The sequence below is a fragment of the Littorina saxatilis genome, linkage group LG2, assembly GCF_037325665.1.
Source record: "Littorina saxatilis isolate snail1 linkage group LG2, US_GU_Lsax_2.0, whole genome shotgun sequence".
NCBI lineage: Eukaryota > Metazoa > Mollusca > Gastropoda > Littorinimorpha > Littorinidae > Littorina > Littorina saxatilis.
The window spans coordinates 3,115,118-3,139,754 of record NC_090246.1 but is presented as its reverse complement, the minus strand read 5'-3'; the positions used below and the strand labels follow the sequence as shown (position 1 = coordinate 3,139,754).

Below are 24,637 nucleotides of genomic sequence, written 5' to 3'. Positions count from 1 at the left end.
TGACTAAACAAAAAAAAGGTCCACTGTGGAACAAGCAATGCTGCTTTCTGTCATATTAAGCAGTGCTGACTCTAACCTTTAAATAAATAAAGAAAAAGTGTGTTTTTATTGGAATACTTCCTGTAGATATCACTCATTTCAAGCAGAATCATGTGACCATTATGTCATGGTGTTTAGGTTGGTTTGGGAGGGGGTGGATGGAGGGAGGGGGGGGGGGGATGGTTGAGGGGCTTTGTCAGAACAGAAACAGTCTGTATTTTTTTAAGGTCATGTCTTTGATCAAAGAATATTGTGATGCTTCATTGTGAGTATCTTTCTGTTTCACATGTACACACGATTTTTTTTCCCGCAGTGGGGCACTGCGGTTATGAAATTAAAGGCCCCTCCTGTTTTTGGAACCGCAGGAGCTTTCTAGTTTGCTGTTAGGTAGATTTTTGGTTCCTCTTTCCTGTCATGCTCTCTTTTTCTTCATGAATTCTTTTCTTTTTTCTGCCTTCTTGCTCATTCACCTGTATTTTTTCCAAAAATCTCTTCTCTTGCCGCTTGTCTCGCGATTCATGTATAGTTTAATCTGTTAGTGTTCTGATGTAAGTCCAGCAGTAGATAGGTTAACTCATTCGCTGCGCGTCGGAACTGGAATTCCGACACCTGTGTTTAGCGTTGGCTGCGTGCCGGCACTTGAGTTCCGACGGATATCACGAATTTTTAACGGTGTAAACGGTCCTGCTGACCAAGGGAAACAACCCCTGCAATGAACTTCTATCTGTCTACAGTGGTACCATTCACTGTAAACAGTTCCTTCCCTTAAATTGTTGGGATTAATAAAAATTTTGTTGACGGTGTGCGACCCACGTGTTTTGACTTTTCCAAGATGGCGGATCGTTCTGCTGAGACGTAGTAACTTGAAAAGAGTGCTAGAACGTGTTATTCAGTACGGTTCTGATCTTGACCTCAGTGATGATGATAGTGGAGATGATATTTTAGATTCTGGTGACGATTTTGTGCCAATGGACGATCATTTGGGTGATGATTCGGGCAATGCAAGTGTCGATCATGACATTGTGTATGATGAACCCATGACGTAGAAAGTTTTTTTGTTTTGCTTCAAATTGGATATTTTGCGTGGATATGAAGACAACAAAAGGTATGTACTTTCAAATGTTTCATATATTTTCTAAAAGAGTAAGTTTCAAACTTTGCAAAAACATAAGGTATGTAAGGTTATCTTGTGTTGTTGATTTTTAATATTTTTTTCAAAATGGCTCTAAATCGCGCGTTGGCAGGGAACACAGGGGAAATTTAGCTGCGCAGCGAATGAGTTAAGCCTATTTTAACATACTGGAAACTGGTAATCTTCCAGTAGGTATTAATTTAGTTTTACTAAAGCCTGCTGGGACACAAGTAATGGGTTAGTGCATTTGTAAACAGGAATCGCTTGACAAGTGGCCCCCTTCATCCCCCCCTTCCTCGTCCTGATATGGCTCTGCGTAGTCGGCTGGACGTTAAGCAACAAATAAACAAACAATAAACACACGATTTTAGTTGTCACAGGGGAACATACTGTTACGTCCCTGTTGACTTCTAGTGCTATCATTGTTTTTTGTTTGTTTAGTGATTGGTTTTGCAGTTGTTTATTTGCAGGGCTAGTGAAATAAGTTTTTTCCGAGGAACTTTGAATACGCCATGGGGACATTGATGCAAAGTTTTTCTGAATGTGTGTTGTGCTTGCTCTCGTTCTGTTCGGAACACCATTAAACTTGAGGTAGCCCAAGGACACACATTGTACTCATTGTATTCAATATGGTATATTGAATTAATTCTGTTCATTTGTGCCATTATTATCGTTTGGTGCCTTTTACATGGTCCAATGCAACAATGATGTGCGACAAAGAATGTTACACAGCAAGATGTTTGTGAACATAAGGTGCAAAGCTGTAATGTTTATCTTTATTTTTTTTAAATTTTATAACACAACAGAAAATGCCAATAAAGATTTCACAAATGTTCAACTGTGTTGTGTCCACCATAACAGGTTTATGGTCTGTCTGTCTGTCTGTCTGTCCAGAAACATTTGAACACACATATCTTCTCAGCTGTCTGATTATTCTCAAACGAAACTGTACAAGAGAGAGAGAGAAGGCTGTCTGTCTGTCTGTCCAGTAACATGTGCACACAAGTCTAAGCTGTCTGAATATTCTCAAAGGAAACTGTACAAGAGAAAGAGAGAGTTTCTAAGTAACATGCACACATATTGAGGTTGTCTGCATATTTTCAAAGAAAATTATAAAAAAAATATGCCATGACAAGTTGAAATATTCTACTTTAAACATTAGTCAAGGTTTTCAATGCTAAGAGTACAGGGATAGTGTGGTTGATGTCGGAAATGTACAGTTGGACAGGTCAACTGGCTACTGGGATCATTGCAGCATAATTACCAAAGGTTGTTTTTTTTACAAACTATCATATTCAAATTTAAGTTTCTTTACACACGAAATTACATGCTTCACAAACAACATTTAGACCATAGTTATTTTTCATTGGTTTTTGTTATGAGTTAAACCAAAGACTGGTTAAACATCAGAGTTACAAAATAAATCACACTCCTTATTGAAGAGTGTCCCATCTAAGGTCTAATTTATTTTGTTCCCCTTTGGAACAGTTTAGAATAACAGTATCTTCCCTCCACTACATCTGAAAACAACTAAACTATGAAACCTTTAACAAACAATCAAAAACAATACTGACCTATCAACAGCTGAGAGTTGCGCATGTGAAATAACTCGGTTCAATACTGTGCCCCTGGCTTTTGATACTGTGCCCCTTGTTGATACTGTGCCCCTTGTTGGAACTGTGCCCCTTGTTGATACGGTGCCCCTTGTCGTTGATACGATGCACTTGGCTTTTGATACGGTGCCCCTGGCTTTTGAAGCTGTACCCCTGCCCCTGGCTTCTGATACTGTGCCCCTTGTTGTTGAAAGTGTGCTCCCGGCTTTTGATTTTGTGCCACTGGCTTTTGAAACTGTGCCCCTGGCTTCTGATTCTGTGCTCCTTGTTGATACTGTGCTCCTGACTTTGGATACTGTGCCCCTGGCTTTGAATATGGTGCCCCTGGCTTTTGATACGGTGCTCCTGGCTTTTGCAACTGTGCCCCTGCCCCATGCTTTTGAAACTGTGCCCCTTGTTGATAATGTGCCCCTGCCGCTGGCTTTTGATACTGTGCCCCTGGCTTTTGAAACTGTGCCCCTTGTTGATAATGTGCCCCTGCCGCTGGCTTTTGATACTGTGCCCCTGGCTTTTGAAACTGTGCCCCTTGTTGTTGATACTGTGCTACTGGCTTTTGGTACGGTGCCGCTGGCTTTTGATACGGTGCCACTGGATTTTGTGTGTAGACTGGTTTCTCCAAGGACAGTATCTGCACGGATGGTGGTTTGCCTGGGCCTGGCCTGTACTTTCGCAGCTGCAACAGCAAATGATTTGTAGCTCTAGTACATTTGTGACCCTCCACCACGGAATGAGTCGCATGTCACCTTTGCAGGATTTTCATATTTTTACATTTTCCTCAAGAGTTTTGTATGCTCTATCCAGTGGTGAAAACCGTTTTAGAAAAGAGCGAAAACTGTTTGAGTTATAAGCCTGTGACTAAGGTGACCCTCACACTAGCTGTTACCAGACACTCCCCGGACTTATATTAAGCCTAGCGCAGAACCGTGCGAGGTGACATGCGACTCATTTCGTGGTGGAGGGTCACATTTTGTATTAAAAGAGACTGTAGTAACAAGCTGCAAGATCTTTTCCCCAGAGTGATATGTTGAAAACATGGCACTCAAGTTCTTGTTGTGAATTACTTTCTGCTGAACATAAAACATGTTATAAGCCTTTCACAAAACCAACAAAAACAACTGTAATACTAAAGCAAACACACATAAAGAACTGATGCACGGTGCACGCACGCACATATACACACGCGCCTGTAAGGATCCATAGTGAACTGAAGCACTTAAAAAGGTATTTGAAACTCACGAAACTCTTATCTTTGCCAACAGTAACCAATAGTAAAGAACTGGCTATCTCCCGATATAACCCCGTCGGTTCAATCTTCAAATGGTTCAAAACTACAAACACCGTACCGGTTATAGGTCACACTTTTTAGTGGAAAATGCTTCGACGCCGGAGCGGGTACTGGACCCAGTGCCGTTGTAGTGCAAGTGCACTACAAAGTACACTTGCACTACAACGGCACTGGGTCCAGTACCCGCTCCGGCGTCGAAGCATTTTCCACTAAAAAGTGCACAAAATCTGACCTATTTCGTCGCCTATAGGGGACGGAAAGAATGTCATTTCAATGGTGTGATGACATTCTTTCCGTCACGTGACGTCTGGAGTATATATAGAGTGGTGTTGAACTTGGTTTTTCCGTTATCCCGTTGTAGGAATCCATAACCGGTACGGTGTTTGTAGTTTTGAACCATTTGAAGATTGAACCGACGGGGTTATATCGGGAGATTGCCAAAGAACTGACTTCTGTTCAATGTTTTTACTTCGAAAACGTTCAAAGCTGTTTCTGCTGCTGCCAAATGGCCCGCTGAATTATTGTTCAATGCAGTGCATAAATAAACCCGGTGTAACACGAAATTTGTACTCCACGAAAAATTTACTCCGGAGTAAATATTTCGTACAAAATTCTTACTCCGAGTACACTTTTCGTACGAAAAAAGAACTCCCCAAGGCACGAAAAAATTACTCCCTCCACGAAATATTTACTCCCCATTGTTTTTACTTCCAGTAAATATCTCGTACGCAAAAATGGGATGCGGGCGAAGGGATAATGCCAATACGTGATCTCGCGCACACGAATGTCGCGCTACCCTCCTTCCACCACCAAGACTAACAGGGAACAAGGGAGTAAAAATGTCGTACACCTGGCATGGGAAGTTAAATTGCTTGTGTTGGGGTGAAGTAATTTATTCGTTATTTATTCATCAGGGGAGTAACATTTTTGTACGAAATGTTTACTAGAAACTCACCTGTCTTTGGGAGTAATTTTCTCGTGTTATGGGGGAGTGCTTTTTTCGTAAAGGGAGTAACTTTTTCGTACGAAATGTTTACTCCGGAGTAAAAATCTCGTGGGAGTAGTTTTCTCGTGTTACACACAAAGGAGAAAACAAGTCGCGTAAGGCGAAAATACAACATTTAGTCAAGCTGTCGAACTCACAGAATGAAACTGAACGCAATGCAATTTTTCAGCTAGACCGTATACTCGTAGCATCGTCAGTCCACCGCTCGTGGCAAAGGCAGTGAAATTGACAAGAAGAGCGGGGTAGTAGTTGCGCTGAGAAGGATAGCACGCTTTTCTGTACCTCTCTTCGTTTTAACTTTCTGAGCGTGTTTTTAATCCAAACATATCATATCTATATGTTTTTGGAATCAGGAACCGACAAGGAATAAGATGAAAGTGTTTTTAAATTGATTCAAAATTTTTATTTTTATTATAATTTTTATATTTTTTAATTTTTAGAGCTTGTTTTTAATCCAAATATAACATATTTATATGTTTTTGGAATCAGAAAATGATGAAGAATAAGATGAACGTAAATTTGGATCGTTTTATAAAAAACATATTTTTTTTACAATTTTCAGATTTTTAATGACCAAAGTCATAAATTAATTTTTAAGCCACCAAGCTGAAATGCAATACCGAAGTCCGGCCTTCGTCGAAGATTGCTTGGCCAAAATTTCAATCAATTTGATTGAAAAATGAGGGTGTGACAGTGCCGCCTCAACTTTTACAAAAAGCCGGATATGACGTCATCAAAGGTATTTATCGAAAAAAATATCCGGGGATATCATTCCCAGGAACTCTCATGTAAAATTTCATAAAGATCGGTAGGCTACAGTAGTTTGGTCTGAATCGCTCTACACACACACGCACAGACAGACACACACACACACACACATACAGACACTCACACACACACACATACACCACGACCCTCGTCTCGATTCCCCCCTCGATGTTAAAACATTTAGTCATAACTTGACTAAATGTAATGAACATCAGTCCACAGATATACCTTGAATATTGCGTTGCAGTCCTCGAGTAAGTACTCCCACTTGATTTGAGTCTTTTGCTCCTCCGGCAAATGCAGAAAAGCTTCCGGCTGAGGAGAATGAAAGGATAGAACGACAACATTACATTTAAACCGTAATTAGTCAGTCTAATGCAAAACGAGGAACAAGTGAAATTAAATTTGTTACGGCATTTCTACAAATCATTGAAGCATTCTCTGGACAGCACGCGCGTGCATGCATGTAGTTATCTCCGTGTCTGTGTAGAATTTGTGCGAGTTTGTGTGTCTTTACTGATGTGATTTCTGAAGTCTATCTCTGTGTGTTATTTGTATGCATGCATCCGCATGTCTCTGTACATGTCCATGTGTTTGTTGACAACACTATGATCAGTTGTAATTACCGATGTCAAATCGTTCAAATCTAGTTTATTCAGAAAAACCAGCCGCAAACACACACACACACACACACACACACACGCATGCACACGCATGCACGCACGCACACGAACACACAGTAAAAAAAAAAACCCCACAAACACACAAAACACACAAATTAAATCCCAGCTGACCTTGCAAGAGAGCATGGTCTCTGCCACAGAAGACTGCAGGTGGCAGTAACTGACAGTACCAGTGTGATCAGACAACGCTACAGGAATGTTGTATTCCATGACGATGTTGTTGGTGGTGGATGGGCCCGCGCCCGTGAAGGCTGTACTGCACTCCGGATTGGTGCAAGCAGCAAAGTCAGTGTTGGACATTACCTTTCTGCATCGTCCACTGTGGCGAACAAGGAGAGCAAATGCTCATACGACTCACCTACGTCACAGGTAATATGAATCAGAAACTGACACATTTTCTGCTGCTCTAACTCCATACATGTTGAAGAATATACTTTTTTTTTTATCCGAACTTGACCTCACTATGGCCTTGAAATATGATGATGAGAATCAACTCACTGACTTCGGTAAGTTATGTCCAGAGGTCATCAACTGACCCCAGGACGTGAGTGAAGATTCAAGTACATAAAGCTTCAAACACGTACTGCCAAGAAAATGATGATATTTTCTTTTCTGACCCACTGTGACTTTGAAACTTGAGGAGAGTCAACCAGACTTTTCCCGGCGTTAACGGGAGACCATCAAACCGTTGGAGTATATACATGTACCTCAGTTGAAAGGCATTATGAGGAGTGTGTGTGTGTGTGTGTGTGTGTGTGTGTGTGTGTGTGTGTGTCAGTGTGTGTGAGCGTGTGTGTTTGTGAGTGCGTGCGTGCGTGCATATGTCATGGCACATAATGTGTGTGAGTGTGTGTGTGTGTGTGTGTGTGTGTGTCGACCTGCCTCTCGTTCTGTTTGTTTGCCCGTTGGGGATTGTATAGCGCACTCCTACATGCGCAATTTTAAGAAATCAACCTCAAGCATTCTTCCAATAGCGTTCCGGACTGTGTTAAATCTGTCACACTGAAATGCAACACACCATATTTTGCGCACAACGTCGGTCGTGTCAGCGTCTATGTTGAAGGCAGTGAGCGTGGCATTGACAACGCCGTAGTAAGTCAGTTCAGTGCCATCTTGCGCCATACTGCTTTTCTTTGCAACCAGCTGCTCAACTGTGAACTCTTCTGTGATGCTTCTCACTGAAAAACAGCCAGAAACCAGCATAACTAAAACATACACAGTCTATCCTGACCCGGTGTGCTCTTGACCTTATAGGCCACCCTCTAGTATTATTCTTTTTTTTTCTCTTCAAATATGTTTTATTCAGGCAATTTTACAATTTGTTATGCAATGCGTAGAAGTCAGATAATAATAGAGTGGATATATGACGGATAAAAACATATTCAATACAGCATAGGCCTACAATCAATTATAATAAGTGCTGTTCCACAAGGGCAAAATATTCATATCATACATATACTAGTATTATTCTTGCTCAATCGTATTGTGGATGAAGCCACCAAGCTTGGCCAAGAAAAGGTAACTGAAAAGTGCGGTTAGTGCATCGACTTGGAAGAGGTCAGCAATACCATTCGTTCATGCTGCTTCTGTAAGACCACTGTACGTCTTACCTTACATTGTAAGATAAGATAAGATAAGATAAGATAAGATAAGATAAGATAAGATAAGATAAGATAAAAGAACATGTTATACTCCAATCACATTTATCACATCGACATTGGCATGGGGGGAAAAACGAATAAGAAAAGATGAAAAACATAGGAATGTGTACACAAGTATGGCTTAGCGTGAACAATCGAGATCTTCCGTGCACAAAGTCACCGAGCTTTGCCAAAAAAAGGTAACTGTAAAGCGAGTGTACTGCAATAAGGTAGGCCTATCTGTTCATGCTGCATCTCCTGGCATTTCATCGAGGTTGTCCGTGCTTTACTTAAGGTTTTGTACGCTTCCCTGGTAAAAAGTATCCATATTTGTAAGTTCGTCGGCCAAGCTCGATGACCTTCGGGACTTTGAAACCCATTGTTATCTTGGCAGGGCCGGACCCAGGGGGGGGGGGGAGGGGGGGGGGGGGGAGGGGGGGGGGGGAGGGGTTCCAGGGGTTCCGGAACCCCACCCCTGGAAAAAGCATGTACCTTGCTTTGAGTGTTTTTTTGTTTTTTTACTAGTTTTAGCACCAAAACAATGCTGCTCTTAGCCCTCAAAACAAGGCCCAGAATGCACCAGATTGCACAGATTTTAACCGTTTTTCAAAATTTTTTTGCAGGCGCGCGCTTGTGGCTTCGCCACTTCGCTGATTTCCCCCCCCAAAAAAAGGAGGAACCCCCCCCCCCCCCCCCCTTACAACTCATTTGGTCCGGCCCTGCTTGGGATGATACAAAGGTCAAATGAAGAACAATAAAACCCACGGTCAGGGTCCACGTCATTGACTGGCAGGTCCAGGTCCAAGTCCATTGCAGTACTGTCCTGAGTCCTGAGAAACTGACTCAAACAGTGGGCCTCCTGGGTGTCTGAAACAATGAGATTCATTGTCTGCTACACGGAAATGCATCCCGATATCTGTCATGTGCCACTTCACTGAAGAATCAAATGTTGTGCAATCTTCCCACGCTTGGCAAATGAGTTCCACTTTCGCTCTTCAGTGGGGATGTGTGCGGGAAGTGGGGCGAAGCTTGGGTTGAAGGGGTGTGGAATTCAAATGGAAAATTAAAAATCAAAAATTAAACAAAAAGGGCATAAGCCGGAGAGGGGTGAAGATTATGAAGGACAATCGTGGCTATCATACAGGCTTTAAGAAAAAAATGCGTGCGTGCATGCTGTCACGTGTGTGTGTGTGTGTGTGTGTGTGTGTGTGTGTGTATGTGTGTGTATGTGTGTGTAAAAGGGTGTTTTCGTGTGTTTGTCTGTCTATGTGTGTGTGTGTGTGTGTATTGCGTGCGTGCGTGCCCAGTGCGTGCGTGTGCGTTTGTCCATTCGTGTGCCAGTATGCGTGTACTTTTCTGTGTCGTACAGTGTGCTCAGTCAGTGCGGAAACTATTCAGCAAATGTGTAGGTCAGAGTGAAAGATGAAGTGGTAGGACGAACTACTATAAGATGCTCAGAGTATTTGACCTGGATCCACTGTAAACATTGTTTTGCAGTCTGCAGATGCCACCATGCTGGATTTAAAGGTGTTGAAGCTGATTTTGACATCGGCGACAAATAACACTGAAACAGGAATAATACTCGCTATAGTAAAAAAACAAACAAACAAAAAAACAGACAGAAATTGCATACAATAGTGTATTATTCAGTGTTGATGAGTTAAAACTGTTAAACCATGAAAAGAGTGAGAAAAGCAGCAGACGAATTACAATCTGACAGTATGGTATATATACATTGTAATTTCAAGTGCTTGCTGATATATATAAGTAGGCCTATGCGACTTTACTTTTCAGTAATGCTTTTTTCGATGTCAGCTAAAACTGTTCTTCAAGTTGTCCTAAAGTGCATGAATGTATTTGTCTGTGGGACGTCATTTGTGTTACTTTATTTTCCTTCCTTTCTCATATACACTCTCAGTTGCTTTCTGTATGTTGTGATTATGTGTGCGTGTTGAGGGGTGGGGTTGGGTGATGCCGAGAGTATTGATGACATGTGGTGTTGTGTGTAATTAGTTGTATAATGTTATAATTCAACCTGTTTCGAACGGGGTCCACAGAAGCGCAGCATCCGTGTTGGTTTGCCACCTTTACACAGAGAATATTGTTGTTAAAGAGAAATGCATAACTACTTCATATCAAAAGACACACACTGGACACACACTGGACATGATATTATTCTTTTGGGTAAATTTGTATTTCTTCTAGCTTAGATATTCCGGTGGTTCTGACAAGAGTAGATTGTGAAGCAGTTAAAAAGCAAACAAAACAAAACAAAACAGAAAAGAACAAAACAAAACAGAACAAAACAAAACAAAACAACAATTCTTATTATGGAACTTACAGATATAGGGCAAGTATCGTCAAAGGAACTTACAGATCCAGGGGAAACGCGGGGCAAGTTTTTGTTTGTTTGTTTGCTTAACGCCCAGCCGACCACGAAGGGCCATATCAGGGCGGTGCTGCTTTGACATAATTATACCGTGCGCCACACACAAGACAGAAATCGCAGCACAGGCTTCATGTCTCACCCAGTCACATTATTCTGACACTGGACCAACTAGTCCTAGCACTAACCCCATAATGCCAGACGCCAGGCGGAGCAGCCACTAGATTGCCAATTTTAAAGTCTTAGGTATGACCCGGCCGGGGTTCGATCTCACGACCTCCCGATCACGGGGCGGACGCCTTACCACTAGGCCAACCGTGCCGGTCGCTGGGCAAGTGTCATCAAAGGAACTTCAAATACAGATCCAGGGGAAACACCGGGCAAGTGTTGTCAAAGGAACTTACAGATCCAGGGGGAACGCTGGGCAAGTGTCGTCAACGGAACTTACAGAGCCAGGGGGAACGCTGGGCAAGTGTCGTCAACGGAACTTACAGAGCCAGGGGGAACGCTGGGCAAGTGTCGTCAAAGGAACTTACAGATCTAGGGGAAACGCTGGGCAAGTGTCGTCAACGGAACTTACAGATCCAGGGGAAACGCTAGGCAAGTGTCGTCAAAGGAACTTACAGATCCAGGGGAAACGCTGGGCAAGTGTCGTCAAAGGAACTTACAGATCTAGGGGAAACGCTGGGCAAGTGTCGTCAACGGAACTTACAGATCCAGGGGAAACGCTAGGCAAGTGTCGTCAAAGGAACTTACAGATCCAGGGGAACGCTAGGCAAGTGTCGTCAAAGGAACTTACAGATCCAGGGGAAACGCTGGGCAAGTATCGTCAAAGAGGACGACATCGCACTTTTTCGTCTGCTTTCCTGTCTTCGTGGTCAGGTGCCGGACTTGTCCCACCTGTCAAGGATCTAGATATTTACAGTAACAGAATAGCAGCAGATGTGTTGGGCAAGAAGTTGTAAATTATCCTGAGTGACAATAGTAGGGGAAGGGCCCCTAATAAGGACCACTTTTTGTTTCATGCTGATAACTAGCTTGTTTTCTTGCGAAGAAGTTTCATTTTGTGTTTGGTAGTCCTTCTCTCTTAGGTTAACCGTTAGGCCTAATTAGAGTGAAATAGCTTTGATAGACATTCAGCAAAAATTAAATACAGAAAAAATCACAAAGGGTCCATATTAGGAGCCTGGGCGCCTAATATGGACCAGTGAAGCGGCCTTCACGAATCACTGTCAAATGTCCCCTTTACTTCAAAATAACATGATACAACTTATTGTGCATGTCAGACTAATTCAAATATGCTTTAGATTTATCTGTTTCGGGTTGATGAGAGCATTATTTGAAGCACACCAGGAAACTAAAGAAGCATATCAAAAACAGAGTGAAAATAAGTGAAATTATCAACTTCCGCAAAAAGAAGACAATTTGATATATTTTTTTGAAAGCTCGAGGGCTAGTTATAGGTTATTTTCAGCAAGCTTCTTAATGAATTAATGAAAATAGCCTTTAGCTTTTATTTTCTTCGATTTGTTGAAGGTGGTCCATATTAGGGGACTCACACATACTTTGAGATTTTGCTATTATTTTTTGTTTGCAGTAGAAACTCGGGGTCAAAACTGCTAAAATGTAACAAATACGGTCTTAGCTGTCATATATAGCAATTTTTGTGTGATAAAAGCTTTGGCTGTGGACAGAAACGAGTCCGTTTTTGGCGTCAAAGTTAGAGTGAACGCTGCCAAAAGTGAAAAAAAGAGAAAAAGCCTAACGGTTTTGAGGTTTGTGTTTCTGCAACTGTTTTGACATGCGCAAGTTATCCAGATAGGGTGAATACAGCGAATGAAATTGTTTTAGCGCTCTAGCGCCGTTAGTTTGTCAGATCAAGAGGTAGTCCATATCAGGAGCCGGTCAATATTAGGAGCCCTTCCCCTACATTAGTATTTCCCATACTAAGAATTTTTGTTAATTTTGATTGTCCCACCTGCCAAGGAGATACACGTATTAACAGTAACCACAAGTGGATGAAATACTACAAGTTCACATCACTGTACATTGGCTCTTTCGACACCCGTTTTTAACCGCTTCCCTTTATATGATAAACCGTCCATGGATCGTCGTCCTCCCGAACAAACCTTTGTATATATCATCGAGAATAGAGGAGTTTGGGTAAGGAAATCCTTTCATGCAATGACGTCAGCGCCGAAATACATTTCGAAGCCAGACCACAACATAATGTCGGTCTCGCTATTTGTGTTTTTGTGTGTGTGTTTGTTTGGTTCTGTTCAGTTCTTTCTCGCTAGTTATTATACTGTCTCTGTGGCGCAATTGGTTAGCGCGTTCGGCTGTTAACCGAAAGGTTGGTGGTTCAAGCCCACCCAGGGACGTCAGGTTTTTTTTTTTAAATTATAATATTAACAGATTGTTTTGTGTGGGTTTTTCTTTTCATTGCTCATTTCCCTCTTTTGTCGTTTCTTTATGTTGTCATTTTTTGGGTTCCTTGTTCTCAAACTGAATAGAACAAGAAATTCCTCCGAGGTAGGAAAAACACCCCCGTCAAAGGGAAATAACCTTCTCAGTTGGTGGCAGTGACTGAGTGAGAATGGTTATTTCCCTTTGACCATTAATATGTCCCTCTATAAGTCCTTGTATAATTTTAATCCACCAATAACTCCCTAACCGTGTGTTTGACTGGTCCCAATTTTTGTAAGGACTGTCTCAGGAATGTATAGAACCTGTTCACCAAGTTTGGTGACGATCGGTCCGTTCATTCTTGAGATCTATATGCGAACACAAACACACAAACACACAAACAAACACATCGACCGAATCCTATACACACCCCTATACCGGGGGTGTAAATACATGTAGTCATTGTCGACTACTGCTGTTCAGCAGCTCATATCCTGTTTTGCCGATCATCCTCATCATCATCATCACCATCATCCTCATCATCATCATCATCATCATCATCATCATCATCATCATCATCATCATCATCATCATCATCATCATCATCATCATCATCATCATCATCATCATCATCATCATCATCAGAAAGTAGCATCAGCAGATGCAGCAGCAGTATTCCAATGAACATAGTCGAATTCTCGACGAACCCTCTTAACAGCCGCCAGTATGTTGATGTGTTCTCCATCGAGCGACATGCCGCTGATGTTGATGTCTTCCAGGGTGTAATAGTCGTTGCTAGGACGGGTGGGAATGGTGAGAGTGTTCCTGAAAGTTGCTGCATCCCACCCCGTGTACGCTTCTACGCTTCCTTTGTTCTCTGACACACTCAGCTGAAAGGACCTATACACAGAATAAGGCAGATAGATGAAGTATGATTTGGTTACCTGGCTGTAAATATATGAGAAAGTATGCGTGTGTGTATTGGCGGCCTATACCCCAGACGGGGTCACAGGCGTAGGTGAGGTGAGGTGATGCGTGTGTGTATGTGAGTGTGTGTGTGTGTGTGTGTGTGTGTGTGTGTGTAGTGTGTGTATGTGTGTGTGTGTGTGTGTGTGTGTATGTGTGTGTTTGTGCGTGCGTGCTTGCAGCGTGTATGTGTGTCAGTGTGTCAGTGTGTGTGTGTGTGTGTGTGTGTGTGCTTTACAACAAGTGAAGCAGGCCGCGGTGATTCACGGTTTTTATTGGTGGTATATCCCGTAGTGTTTGTCACTTGTTACAGAATGGAAGGAAAGTGACAGTGACCGTTTATAGATTAAAGTGACACCATCCACCAACAGAAATGTTTCTATTCGTCATGTCAGAGCTCTATTGCCATCTCGCTGAGTAAGCTAAAGGGTGACGTTATGATGTCGTCCGGCACGAGACGGTCAGAAAGTGAAAATGTTAGTAGTAGGCCTACATACACAGGAGTCCAAGGTTTGAACTTTTCATCATTCGGATTTGCTGTTTTCAGTTGCACTTGCGCATTCTTCAGTTGAACTGCAACCGAGAAAATGAAATATCTCAGCGTGCAAACAAATAAATAAAAAATCCACAAACACACCCCTTCCTTTCCCCAATTGCTTTGTATCAAAATACGTGTTAACCGGCACTCCCAGGTTTCCACCTTTGGCCGCGTCAGAGAAAATTAAAACCGGCACGCTGGCAGCTGTGCGCACCCTTTTCTTTTGAAATAAAACAGGCTTACTCCCCCACTACACTGACACTATATATATATATATATATATATATAAAAAAGCTGTTGCAGACGACGAAAGTCATAACAACAGATACTAGTAATCATATATATAATTGGCATAATTTTAATCAGTACGTATTCTAATATCACGCTTTTCACTGAGTCAGTCAACACACCTATCCTCTTTATTAATACGCATAAAGTAATTGAGAGCACTTTGAACCAATAAACAACCCCCACCCTCCATCGCCACCCCTCAGTCCAACCCATGAGAAAAAAAAGAAGAAGAACAAGAAGAGCAAACGCTCGATCGAGTCACTTTCGCAGTTCTGAATATTATATGAGGCATCAGATGGACAGGAAGAAATTGCTATTCACAGCACAATGAGTCACGTTCACATACAATTTGAACCCGGTCACTTTTATAGTTTCCGAGAAAAGCCCAACGTTAAGTTGTGTGTTGCCGAACAGAAAAGGCTAGTTATCTCCCTTGTTTTTCTGATAACGTTCGTAAAAGGCTACAGATGTAAATACTTTGATGTAAAGAATAATCCTACAAAGTTTCAATCACATCCGATGAACTTTGTCAAAGATATAAAATGTCTAATTTTTCCTTTGACGCTGACCTGTGACCTTGAAAAAGGTCAAAGGTCAACGAAACCATCGTTAAAGTGTAGAGGTCATTGGAGGTCACGACTAAACAAAATATGAGCCCGATCGCTTTGATAGTTTCCGAGAAAAGTCCAACGTTAAGGTGGTGTCTACGGACGGCCGGCCGGCCGGCCGCACGGCCGGCCGGCCGGACAGACTAACACTGACCGATTACATAGAGTCACTTTTTCTCAAGTGACTCAAAAAGGACTACTTACCAACATGACCAACAGAAAAGTTGTTGCTGATGTCTGTGATGAAGTCAGCAGCACCCCAGCACGTGACGCTGACGAAACAAGATGGCGAATCTCTCAGAGTGAAGGATACTACGTGTCTCTCGCTGCCAACATCTAAATCAAAATCAAAAAGTCATTTAAAAAAAAAAAATTCTTATTGATCAAATTGGTAGCAAATTATCCACCCCCCCCCCCCCCCCCCCCCCGATGTCTTTCTCCATCTCTGTACTTTAATCTTACCTGCCTCCTCACCTAATCATGCAGTGCCAGGCCAAAACTCGAACAGTCGTTTGAAACCACAAACATAGGAACAAACTGTCTATGTCTATTCCCCCCCCCCCCCCCCCCCCCCCGCGTGAAAAAAAGAGAAAAAGTGTGGCAAAGTAGCATTTAAAATTGTATGTTCGAAAGTGATACATAAATGTGATATACACTCTATGACAATTTGCGCAGTTTAAAAAAAAATGTGTGAGTATGGAATGGTGTGAACACAGCATATAGCACTCTTTATTCTATGTATATCAATTATCAGTATTCAATTTGAGCAGCCTGATGTCATACTTTTCTTGCTGAAGACGGATCGTTGTTGCTCTTTTGCGATGATGACGCCGGTGACTGTCTATCAAAAAAAAAGGAAGAAACAAATAAATTCAAGAACATAGAAAATAATCGACAATCGAGTTTGTAAAGTTCTGTAAATTAACCTCGTTATCAGACTCGAGTTTCTCATACATGATTTTTGGAAGTCTTCTTCTTCTTGTCGAAGTCAAGGCGAATTCTAGTGCACCTAAAGGAACTGTCTGAAGGCCTAATGTTTAGAAACCAAGCAAAGAAGCACTTATTTAATTTATAAATATTTTTTATTTTTATTATTTTTTTTAGTGTCGCACAGAAACAGTGAATATTCCCGAACATATAAACACAATACAACTTTAACTGGATTGTTCGACCTAAACGTCTTCTTCAGCAAATAAAAGCAGAAGAATAAAAGGAAACATGATTAAAGAAGAGGATAGACGAGACACTACTGTAGACAATTGACGTAGGACTAGGAATGACCATAGATCTATACAGGATATCTATGGAATGACTACAGGGAAAAGGAAACTTACTACTTTGTCCCGAACGATTGAATGAATGAATGAAAGGACGAAAAGACGCTGACACTGGTAGAAAAAAAAAGAAATAAAGAAAAGAAAAGAAAGACAAGAAATATAGGATGTAAGAATGAGGGAAGGAAAGACGGAAAGAAAGACAGAAAGAAAGAAAGACTAAAAGAGATATCTCATTATCTGTTTAATCAATGTGTCTGTAAAATGCATTTCCTCAGTCTTACAACAAAGGACGTCTGAGACGTGATATCACATAGCCGCTTCACTTCTGGCGTATTTTGATGATTTCTTTGCTGCTGCTGCTGATTTGAAACACGACTACCGAATTGATGTTTTCCAGTAGAAGTGTAGTTTGGTGGTTTTTGAGGTTTAAACGTCGATTTTTTATCGAAGTTTTCTTCAAATTCATCAAAATCGTCGAATTTCCCCAGCCATGCCATGATTAGTAATTATTTTTCACCAATCTACAAGTACTCATCAACACCGAAAAGGTTTTGCAGACAAGATCGCAACCGAAGCAGAAAGGCTCCTTGTGTCGTCTGCTGCTGTCGTCTGCTACACTAAGGACCGGAAGTGAGGGTGTTATGATTGGAGAGTGATCTGCCAACATGGCCGAAGAAAGTGACTCGGGATCGATTCACAGTACTGTCAGTGACCAAAGCACCGATAAAAAATCGAGTGATCAGAAAAGATACTATGCGTTGTATACTTTCTATCCCAACAGGTAAAACTGACATCATTTGCGTTCGTTTTTTGATATCCGGTGTGACTAACAACTTTGTTTTCTTGCAGGCTCTAGCCTAACTGTTCAGTCACATCAGTCAGTGTTCGGTGTTCTGTTCGGTCCTGTTCTGTAGTAAAAATACCAAGTTATATAGACATACGTCAAAACGTACATGTCATCGTTCAGTTTTCTTTCTTGACCGCGTTAGAAGTGTTGTTTTTGATTTCCCCTTTGTTCTGTGGCCTCACGGAATATGAAAAGTATTTACAAAAATCATGAAGAATTATTCTCAAGAGAAAGAGACTCAAACTCAAAGACATATATATCCAACTTGTTTGACCTTGCATGTCATATATATATGCATGACTTCCTACTGTCATTGTAATTGAGGCTGAGGAGGATGAATTAAAGGACTGCAATTAAAGTATACCGAAAAACCCTCGAAATAAGCACGAACATGATGATGGCAATACTTTCAGTTCTTCTTGATCCGTTTAACGGCCGCTTGTGGATAGCTTCTCGATTATTCTGCTGCTTTTTTTGCATGCTGTATATTTTCGCATTTCGATAACCCACCGAACTTTGACATGTCGATCATTAGTAACATGAGTATACGATCTGGATCTTTATATATAAATTTTACAGGTATCAGTAAGAGAATATTGTGGATGATTCTTTCATTCCCTTGACAATGATAGTAAGTGAACATTACTAATTAGTTCTTGTTGTCTTTTGTTTCAGACCCAGAAGCATTGGGGATGCATCATCTTTGGAAGGCACAGAACAGTCCGAAGATGGAAATCTCAGGTGAGATTTTAAATGTTTTCACGAGTATTTCTCTTGCAACTGTTCAAAGTCTTGGCATTTGTAAATACGTGTTCATGTTAACAAAATAAGTTACTTTAAGTCTGTCATTTTGCTGAATATCATTACTTAATAAACTCCAATTCACAATAAAACTTGAACTTTTTATAGAGGAACTTCAGTTTAAATTACGCATTCAGATTTTTAGCCATGTTGTTAGTGTTACTGTTAGATCATCTGCCTGGATCATTGTGGGGCAATTCTCACTATGTAGTTCGTAGGAACAAAATAAAACTGCATGGGGTCACATGTATTGATAGAGCACAAGGCTGAAGCAAAAACCATTAGTTCACCTTTTTCTGCAGGTATTGAAAATGCATGTAACAGTAACACTGCCCGTCATATTAGCTAACATAAAAATTAAGACGCACTTAACCTTCTTCTGCAGTTTGAGTATTGCCGCTACCAACTTGTCAGCCTCAGCAGAAACAGATCTACGAAAGTCTCTTGCACAGCGACTATCCAGAACACCATCTTCTTCAGGTCATGGCAACTTCCTGTCCATCGGAATAAGGTGCATACTAATTATTACTAATACTATGAACTTTTGCTACAGATACTTTGTGTGGATGATGAGTGATTGTTCTGTAGCTGACTGCAGAATTCAATGCTTGAGAGTTTTTTCTTGTGAGAGAAACAGTGTGTGTGTGTGTGTGTGTGTGTGTGTGTGTGTGTGTGTGTGTGTGTGTGTGTGTGTGTGTGTGTGTGTGTGTGTGTGTGTGTGCATGTGTGTTTGAGTTAGAGAGAGAGAGAGAAGGATTATGGTAAAAAGTTTGTAGTACAATGTACTACATTTGATGGATGTAGTACTATCAACTGTACCACCACCCAGCCCCTCCTGACTGTTATCTCTCAGACCTCTTCCCACGGTCTGGTATCCTCAGTTAGAATAAGAGTACATTGTGCACCCTAAACTTCTTCCAGCACAGCATCCTTATGCTAATGTGTTTCACTCTGTGCTCAGCTCTGTTACTCAGTATACTGCTTATATCTTATGCTCTATACTTTAATGAATAAACTTAGTGATAGACATTCGTCTGATGTTATACTGATGTGGCCGAGAGTGTGACCCTACGATAGCCTCTGAATATAAACACCTAACACCATACTATTACAATGGTATTACATTGTTTTGATAGTTCTATAAGGAGCTTTTCAGATAGATTAGAACCTAGTCTCCAGAAGGTAAGTGTGCATGTCCATGATACTGGGTAACGCCTAGGGGACATAAGCACTTTGAAAAAAAGTGTAAATAATCAAACTTAAACAGGCTTGTCCACATACAAAATACCTTTTTTCTATCAGATATATATTCCAAAGACAAAAAATCGAAGGTTTTCGAGCATCTATTTCATCACAACACATTGACAATTGGGTGGGGTCGACTGCGTGAAGTCAGTTAGTGTGCTTTGAGTACATTACAGAAGGAAATGAAACCAAGTGAGATCAGAAAATCGTCTGCATTTATCGCCGATCATTGATATTTTTGAAAGATCTATTGCTCAATTAATTATGTTATAATCCAGCATACAAAATAATGTTGTTGCTGTAAAGTGTGCGCATTAGTACTTTAGACAATTCATTCTCTCTGAAGCGTTTGTGGAAACGAAAGTAACTAATATGACAAGGCTTTTTTCAATTTCATCTAAATCTGAAATAACTAAGTGTTAACTGTTATATTATTTTTTTGTTTTTATTGGAAAAATGTGTCCTAACCTTAAATTATGTGCCCCAACAAATGATCTGTGGTGTTTCTAACAAAAACACCAGTGCATAGAAGTGAGATGCTTTATTATGTCCCACTTTCGTCGCCATTTTGAGACCATGCTTCGACAAACAAAAATAATAAAAAAATTCACAAACACAACTGTTTTTGCAAACATGTTTTATTTCATCAGACAAAGTTGTCATACATCACATGAAACCATCAACTGAGTCCATGGTTTTGTGAGACACTGAGAGCAAGTTTATAGACCAGCAAAGTTAGTCACTCACTGATTTTGTAACTGTTACCCAGTATCATGGACGTGCACAAGTGCTAGTGTAATGTTCTAATGTGAAAAGTAATGCATGATTGATTTATCGTCACACAGTGATTTTGAATTTGAGTAATTTGAGTGAATGTGGTTAATCCCCAGTTCCACAGATGAAGTAACATCCTCGGCTGCGTGCTACTACTGTGTTTTGAAGGACTCTTCCTCGTCCGCTGAAAGCGATTTGACCAGCGAGACATCTCCCAACAGGCGGAAGTTTGTCGTCTGCTTTGTTTCCTTCTTCGACAGCTCTTTGGACCTATATCCTTTCAGGTGTTATGCCAATGCTTGTAGCACTGAAAATGATTGAGAGAGAAAAAGAAGAGAGAGAAAGAGAACTTTATTGCGGAAGGATGGAGATTTTAGTCCAGTCTTACAATCTGTCCCTGCAGATACTGTAGATAGAGAGAGAGAGACTAAGTATTTATGTTTGTGTGAGTGTCCATCTGTTTGTTCCTCTGAATTTATGAGCCATAGCTAACCTGCAAAAACCTGAATTGTTACAGAAGCACACTGATCAACATAGCATTCATGTACCTTTAGATATTGCCGTTATTAAATGCCTCATGAACACTGTCTCTGCCTCCAAACCAGCAATACACCCCCACCCCCCACCACAAGCCCATGTACTCCCCTGCCCCCCACCACTAGCCCATGTACTCCCCTGCCCCCCCCCACTAGCCCATGTACTCCCCTGCCCCCCCCCCCCCCACTAGCCCATGTACTCCCCTGCCCCCCACCACTAGCCCATGTATTCCCCCACCCCCACCACTAGCCCATGTACTCCCCTGCCCCCCACCACTAGCCCATGTACTCCCCCGCCCCCACCACTAGCCCATGTACTCCCATGCCCCCACCACTAGCCCATGTACTCCCCTGCCCCCCCACAACTAGCCCATGTACTCCCCTGCTGCCGCAGGGCTGAGGTGCGTGGACCGAGAGTGGCTGCCCCCGAAACAGGAGAGAACAAACTGCGGGTTCTGATTTGTTGAAATCACAACACATTTTATTTTCATCCAATCCAACACTGCGGGTGGCTCCCGTTTGGGTGGTAACTTTGTCGTGCACCTCAATTTCAACCAATCCAACACTGCGGGGGGCTCCTGTTTGGGTGGTTACTTTGTCGTGCTTCTCAGCCCTGGAGTCCAAGTAACTTGATAAAACTCAGAAGTAACAAACAGAATGAGACCTAATTTTGTTCTAGGTTGATATAAGAGGAATGTGACATTCAGTGTTTCTGTTTGACATCCTTGACAGTTGTCACATTCAGACAGGATCTTGACACCTACTGTGACGGTTTGTTACTGCTCCTGGACGACGAGGTAAGATTAAGAAACATCCTCTCATTTTCATGCTGAAGAATGTACATGGGACATTCGTTATCTGAGGTCACATTTTCTTGGCCATTTTTTTTACAGACATCTTTATTTTTGGTTTTGGTTTTGACCAACAGTAACTTTCTTTTTTGCTGGGGAAAGTATGATCTGATTTCTCTTCACTAGGCAACTGTTTACTGGTCAAATTTATATCAACTTTATTGTCCCATCACTGGGAAATTTGCTTCCTCCCACTCCCAGGGAAAAGCTAGCAGCAGCTATTCAGCGTATATTAATGACGTGCACTTGTTTTGAGCACTTGGTTTAGTAAAGTGCTGTTTATTTGGATGTCATAAAACACTTTTTTTTTTATGAGTTAACAGTCAGAAAACATACAAATGATAACAAGACAAGAATTTATAAAAGACATTATCCAGGTGAACAGCCTAGTGATTTTCAAGCTAGTCATATGCATATTTCAAGTGATCTTAAGACTTAACAAAAAACTTTGTTTGTCCTGTAGTTATAGGCATGCTAAAAATGTGCTTGTTGATACAGTTAGACATTGTTTTGTGATTGCATGCTCTTCAGTTGACTCACTTCTCGTAGAATAACTATGGAGAAACCAATGGAACAGATGCAAAGACAAAACCAGACCGATTGGTTAGGCTGGAAAGAAAAATTGTTCTTTAAATGTTCAGAGCTGCAAAGAAGATGCCCAAATAGACAGCACTTAAGTAAAACATGGCTAAATTCTGTTTCCTTTTCCTGTACATTCTTCTGTCACGTTTTGTTTCTCTTTCTTCTAAAGCACTGGGAATGTCAAAATCGTTGTACCCTAGGTTTCAGCAAAATGCACATCATTTCATCATCTCTGTATGAACTGATGGTAAGAGATGTTGAGATTCCCACTCTGCAAGTTGACCTAAAAGCACAATTCCATTTGAGGAATTTTGGATTTTAAGTTCACAAAATTTCAGGCTTACAATTTCAAATGGGACTGCTTTTATTTTTGATTTGAGTTTACAAGGAAGTCTTGGGAACTGAATGTTGAATTAGGCATGGTTTTTATTCTTTGAACTTTCAGTTCAAGCATGGTTTGGTTGTAAATTTCTTATTCAGTGGACTACCATCTGCTTCCTCGAATGATCCCCCCCTTTAATGACATAAAACCCCTGGTCTTAATTGGTGATATTCACAAACAAGTAAAACAAAGTTAAAATAAATTTTAAAAAACGGAACTGAACATTTTTGGGGGATTGATCATACTGTGTATTGTTCTTAAATTGAGTAAAGAGATATAACAGCGTTACATTGCCGTAGACAATAATTATTGTTTTTTTTTAATTTTTATTTTTTTAAGAGAAAACTGTCATATTCCGTTGGGTAAAATACTCAGACACTCATGAAGGAATCCACTGCTACAACTACAAGTACAAACTAGAACCCTCAGTCGGAACATTTGATAACTATTTGACGATATTATTAATGACCTACTGAGACAACTTGTCTCTCAACCTGTTTCCTTGGCAATGGTTTTGTCCAGTCACTTCCACAGGATTGTCACAGCAGCGGGAAGGTGCACTGGCAGGTAGGATGCATGCTGGGATATGGAGCGCTGCGTAGCACTCACATTCATGTGTACACTGCGTGTTTCACTGTACTTCTATTTGACACTGCTGTTATGGGTGTAGTGTGGCCCATTGTCGTTTCACACGATTAGCTGAAAGTGTATTTTCTTATCCTGCTTTGTGTGCCGCGAAGTTTTTTCTTTGGAGGGTTTCTGTCTATTCTGCTTCAGTGCATTAATTGTAATAGTGACATGTACAGCTGTACCCTTCTCATACCTTAAAAGTTGCAGGTTGCGGAAAAACACTAACACTACATTGTATTTTCAAGAGGTTTAAGTTAAGGATTCTTAGATTTTACACATACATGTAATTGTGAAAGCTTTTTAATTTTCTAACTAGTTGGATGGTTTTGTAAATGTGTTGTAGATTTGCAGTTTTCAAACTGTTTAGGGTGTTGTTTTTCTTCAGAAACATGAAAAGTTCATGTGAAATGTGTGAACTGTTGTTCAAGTGATTTGTACATTTGTTTGAAAAAGCACACACATGGTGCACATATTAGTGCAAGTGGTGTCTGTCTTTCTTGATATTGAGTCTTTACATGTTTCTTTTCTGTTGTCTGATGTTAAGATAAACGAAGGCAGTTTATCTGCCGAAATATTGATAAAAAAAAAGTACCTAACCTGGTTACTGGTGTGTCTTCTTTTTACATTTAGTCAAGTTTTGACTAAATGTTTTAACATAGAGGGGGGAATCGAGACGAGGGTCGTGGTGTATGTGTGTGTGTCTGTCTGTCTGTCTGTGTGTGTGTGTGTGTAGAGCGATTCAGATTAAACTACTGGACCGATCTTTATGAAATTTGACATGAGAGTTCCTGGGTATGATATCCTCAGACGTTTTTTTCATTTTTTGAGTCACTTGAGAAAAAGTGACTCTATGTAATCGGTCAGTGTTAGTCTGTCCGGCCGGCCGGCCGGCCGGCCGTAGACACCACCTTAACGTTGGACTTTTCTCGGAAACTATCAAAGCGATCGGGCTCATATTTTGTTTAGTCGTGACCTCCAATGACCTCTACACTTTAACGATGGTTTCGTTGACCTTTGACCTTTTTCAAGGTCACAGGTCAGCGTCAAAGGAAAAATTAGACATTTTATATCTTTGACAAAGTTCATCGGATGTGATTGAAACTTTGTAGGATTATTCTTTACATCAAAGTATTTACATCTGTAGCCTTTTACGAACGTTATCAGAAAAACAAGGGAGATAACTAGCCTTTTCTGTTCGGCAACACACAACTTAACGTTGGGCTTTTCTCGGAAACTATAAAAGTGACCGGGCTCAAATTTTATGTGAACGTGACTCATTGTGTTGTGAATATCAATTTCTTCCTTTCCATCTGATGCCTCATATAATATTCAGAACTGCGAAAGTGACTCG

General features: G+C 41.0%; 2 protein-coding genes and 1 non-coding gene across 3 annotated transcripts in view; 2 read left to right on the top strand and 1 right to left on the bottom strand.

The window, feature by feature from the left end:
• Window positions 1–1,933: 1,933 nt before the first annotated feature.
• LOC138957997 (meiosis-specific with OB domain-containing protein-like) lies at window positions 1,934–17,237 on the bottom strand. The gene is made up of 13 exons (XM_070329019.1): window positions 16,920–17,237; window positions 16,145–16,202; window positions 15,566–15,697; window positions 14,422–14,497; window positions 13,666–13,858; window positions 11,352–11,452; window positions 10,202–10,251; window positions 9,635–9,730; window positions 8,932–9,033; window positions 7,545–7,704; window positions 6,638–6,845; window positions 6,072–6,158; window positions 1,934–3,457 (listed from the first exon to the last, which is right to left on the bottom strand). Exons 1-13 carry the CDS (start codon window positions 17,133–17,135, stop codon window positions 2,786–2,788), a joined length of 2,151 nt encoding a protein of 716 aa, XP_070185120.1. The 5' UTR covers window positions 17,136–17,237; the 3' UTR covers window positions 1,934–2,785.
• Trnan-guu (transfer RNA asparagine (anticodon GUU)) lies at window positions 12,860–12,933 on the top strand. Its single transcript has one exon. It is a non-coding gene; the product is annotated as a tRNA-Asn (tRNA).
• A 32-nt stretch (window positions 17,238–17,269) lies between the features above and the next one.
• LOC138960464 (protein Njmu-R1-like) overlaps window positions 17,270–24,637 on the top strand; it is a 28,053-nt gene continuing 20,685 nt past the window's right edge. Inside the window, exons 1-6 of the mRNA XM_070332372.1 lie at window positions 17,270–17,419; window positions 18,161–18,226; window positions 18,672–18,797; window positions 20,422–20,606; window positions 21,574–21,638; window positions 23,179–23,223. Coding sequence (XP_070188473.1) covers window positions 17,304–17,419; window positions 18,161–18,226; window positions 18,672–18,797; window positions 20,422–20,606; window positions 21,574–21,638; window positions 23,179–23,223 — 603 coding nt within the window. The 5' untranslated portion in view covers window positions 17,270–17,303. The remainder of the gene's footprint in view (window positions 17,420–18,160; window positions 18,227–18,671; window positions 18,798–20,421; window positions 20,607–21,573; window positions 21,639–23,178; window positions 23,224–24,637) is intronic.

Bases quoted from the DNA above. Each gene is read 5' to 3' on its own strand.
- LOC138957997 (XM_070329019.1), bottom strand. From the start codon at position 17,135: ATGGCATGGCTGGGGAAATTCGACGATTTTGATGAATTTGAAGAAAAC. The intron at 10,252-11,351 runs GTAAGTTCCTTT...CTCTGTGTAAAG, and splicing joins CCAGCGTTTCCCCTGGATCT to GTGGCAAACCAACACGGATG. The intron at 3,458-6,071 runs GTATATCTGTGG...TTGCTGTTGCAG, and splicing joins ACTGCAACGCAATATTCAAG to CTGCGAAAGTACAGGCCAGG.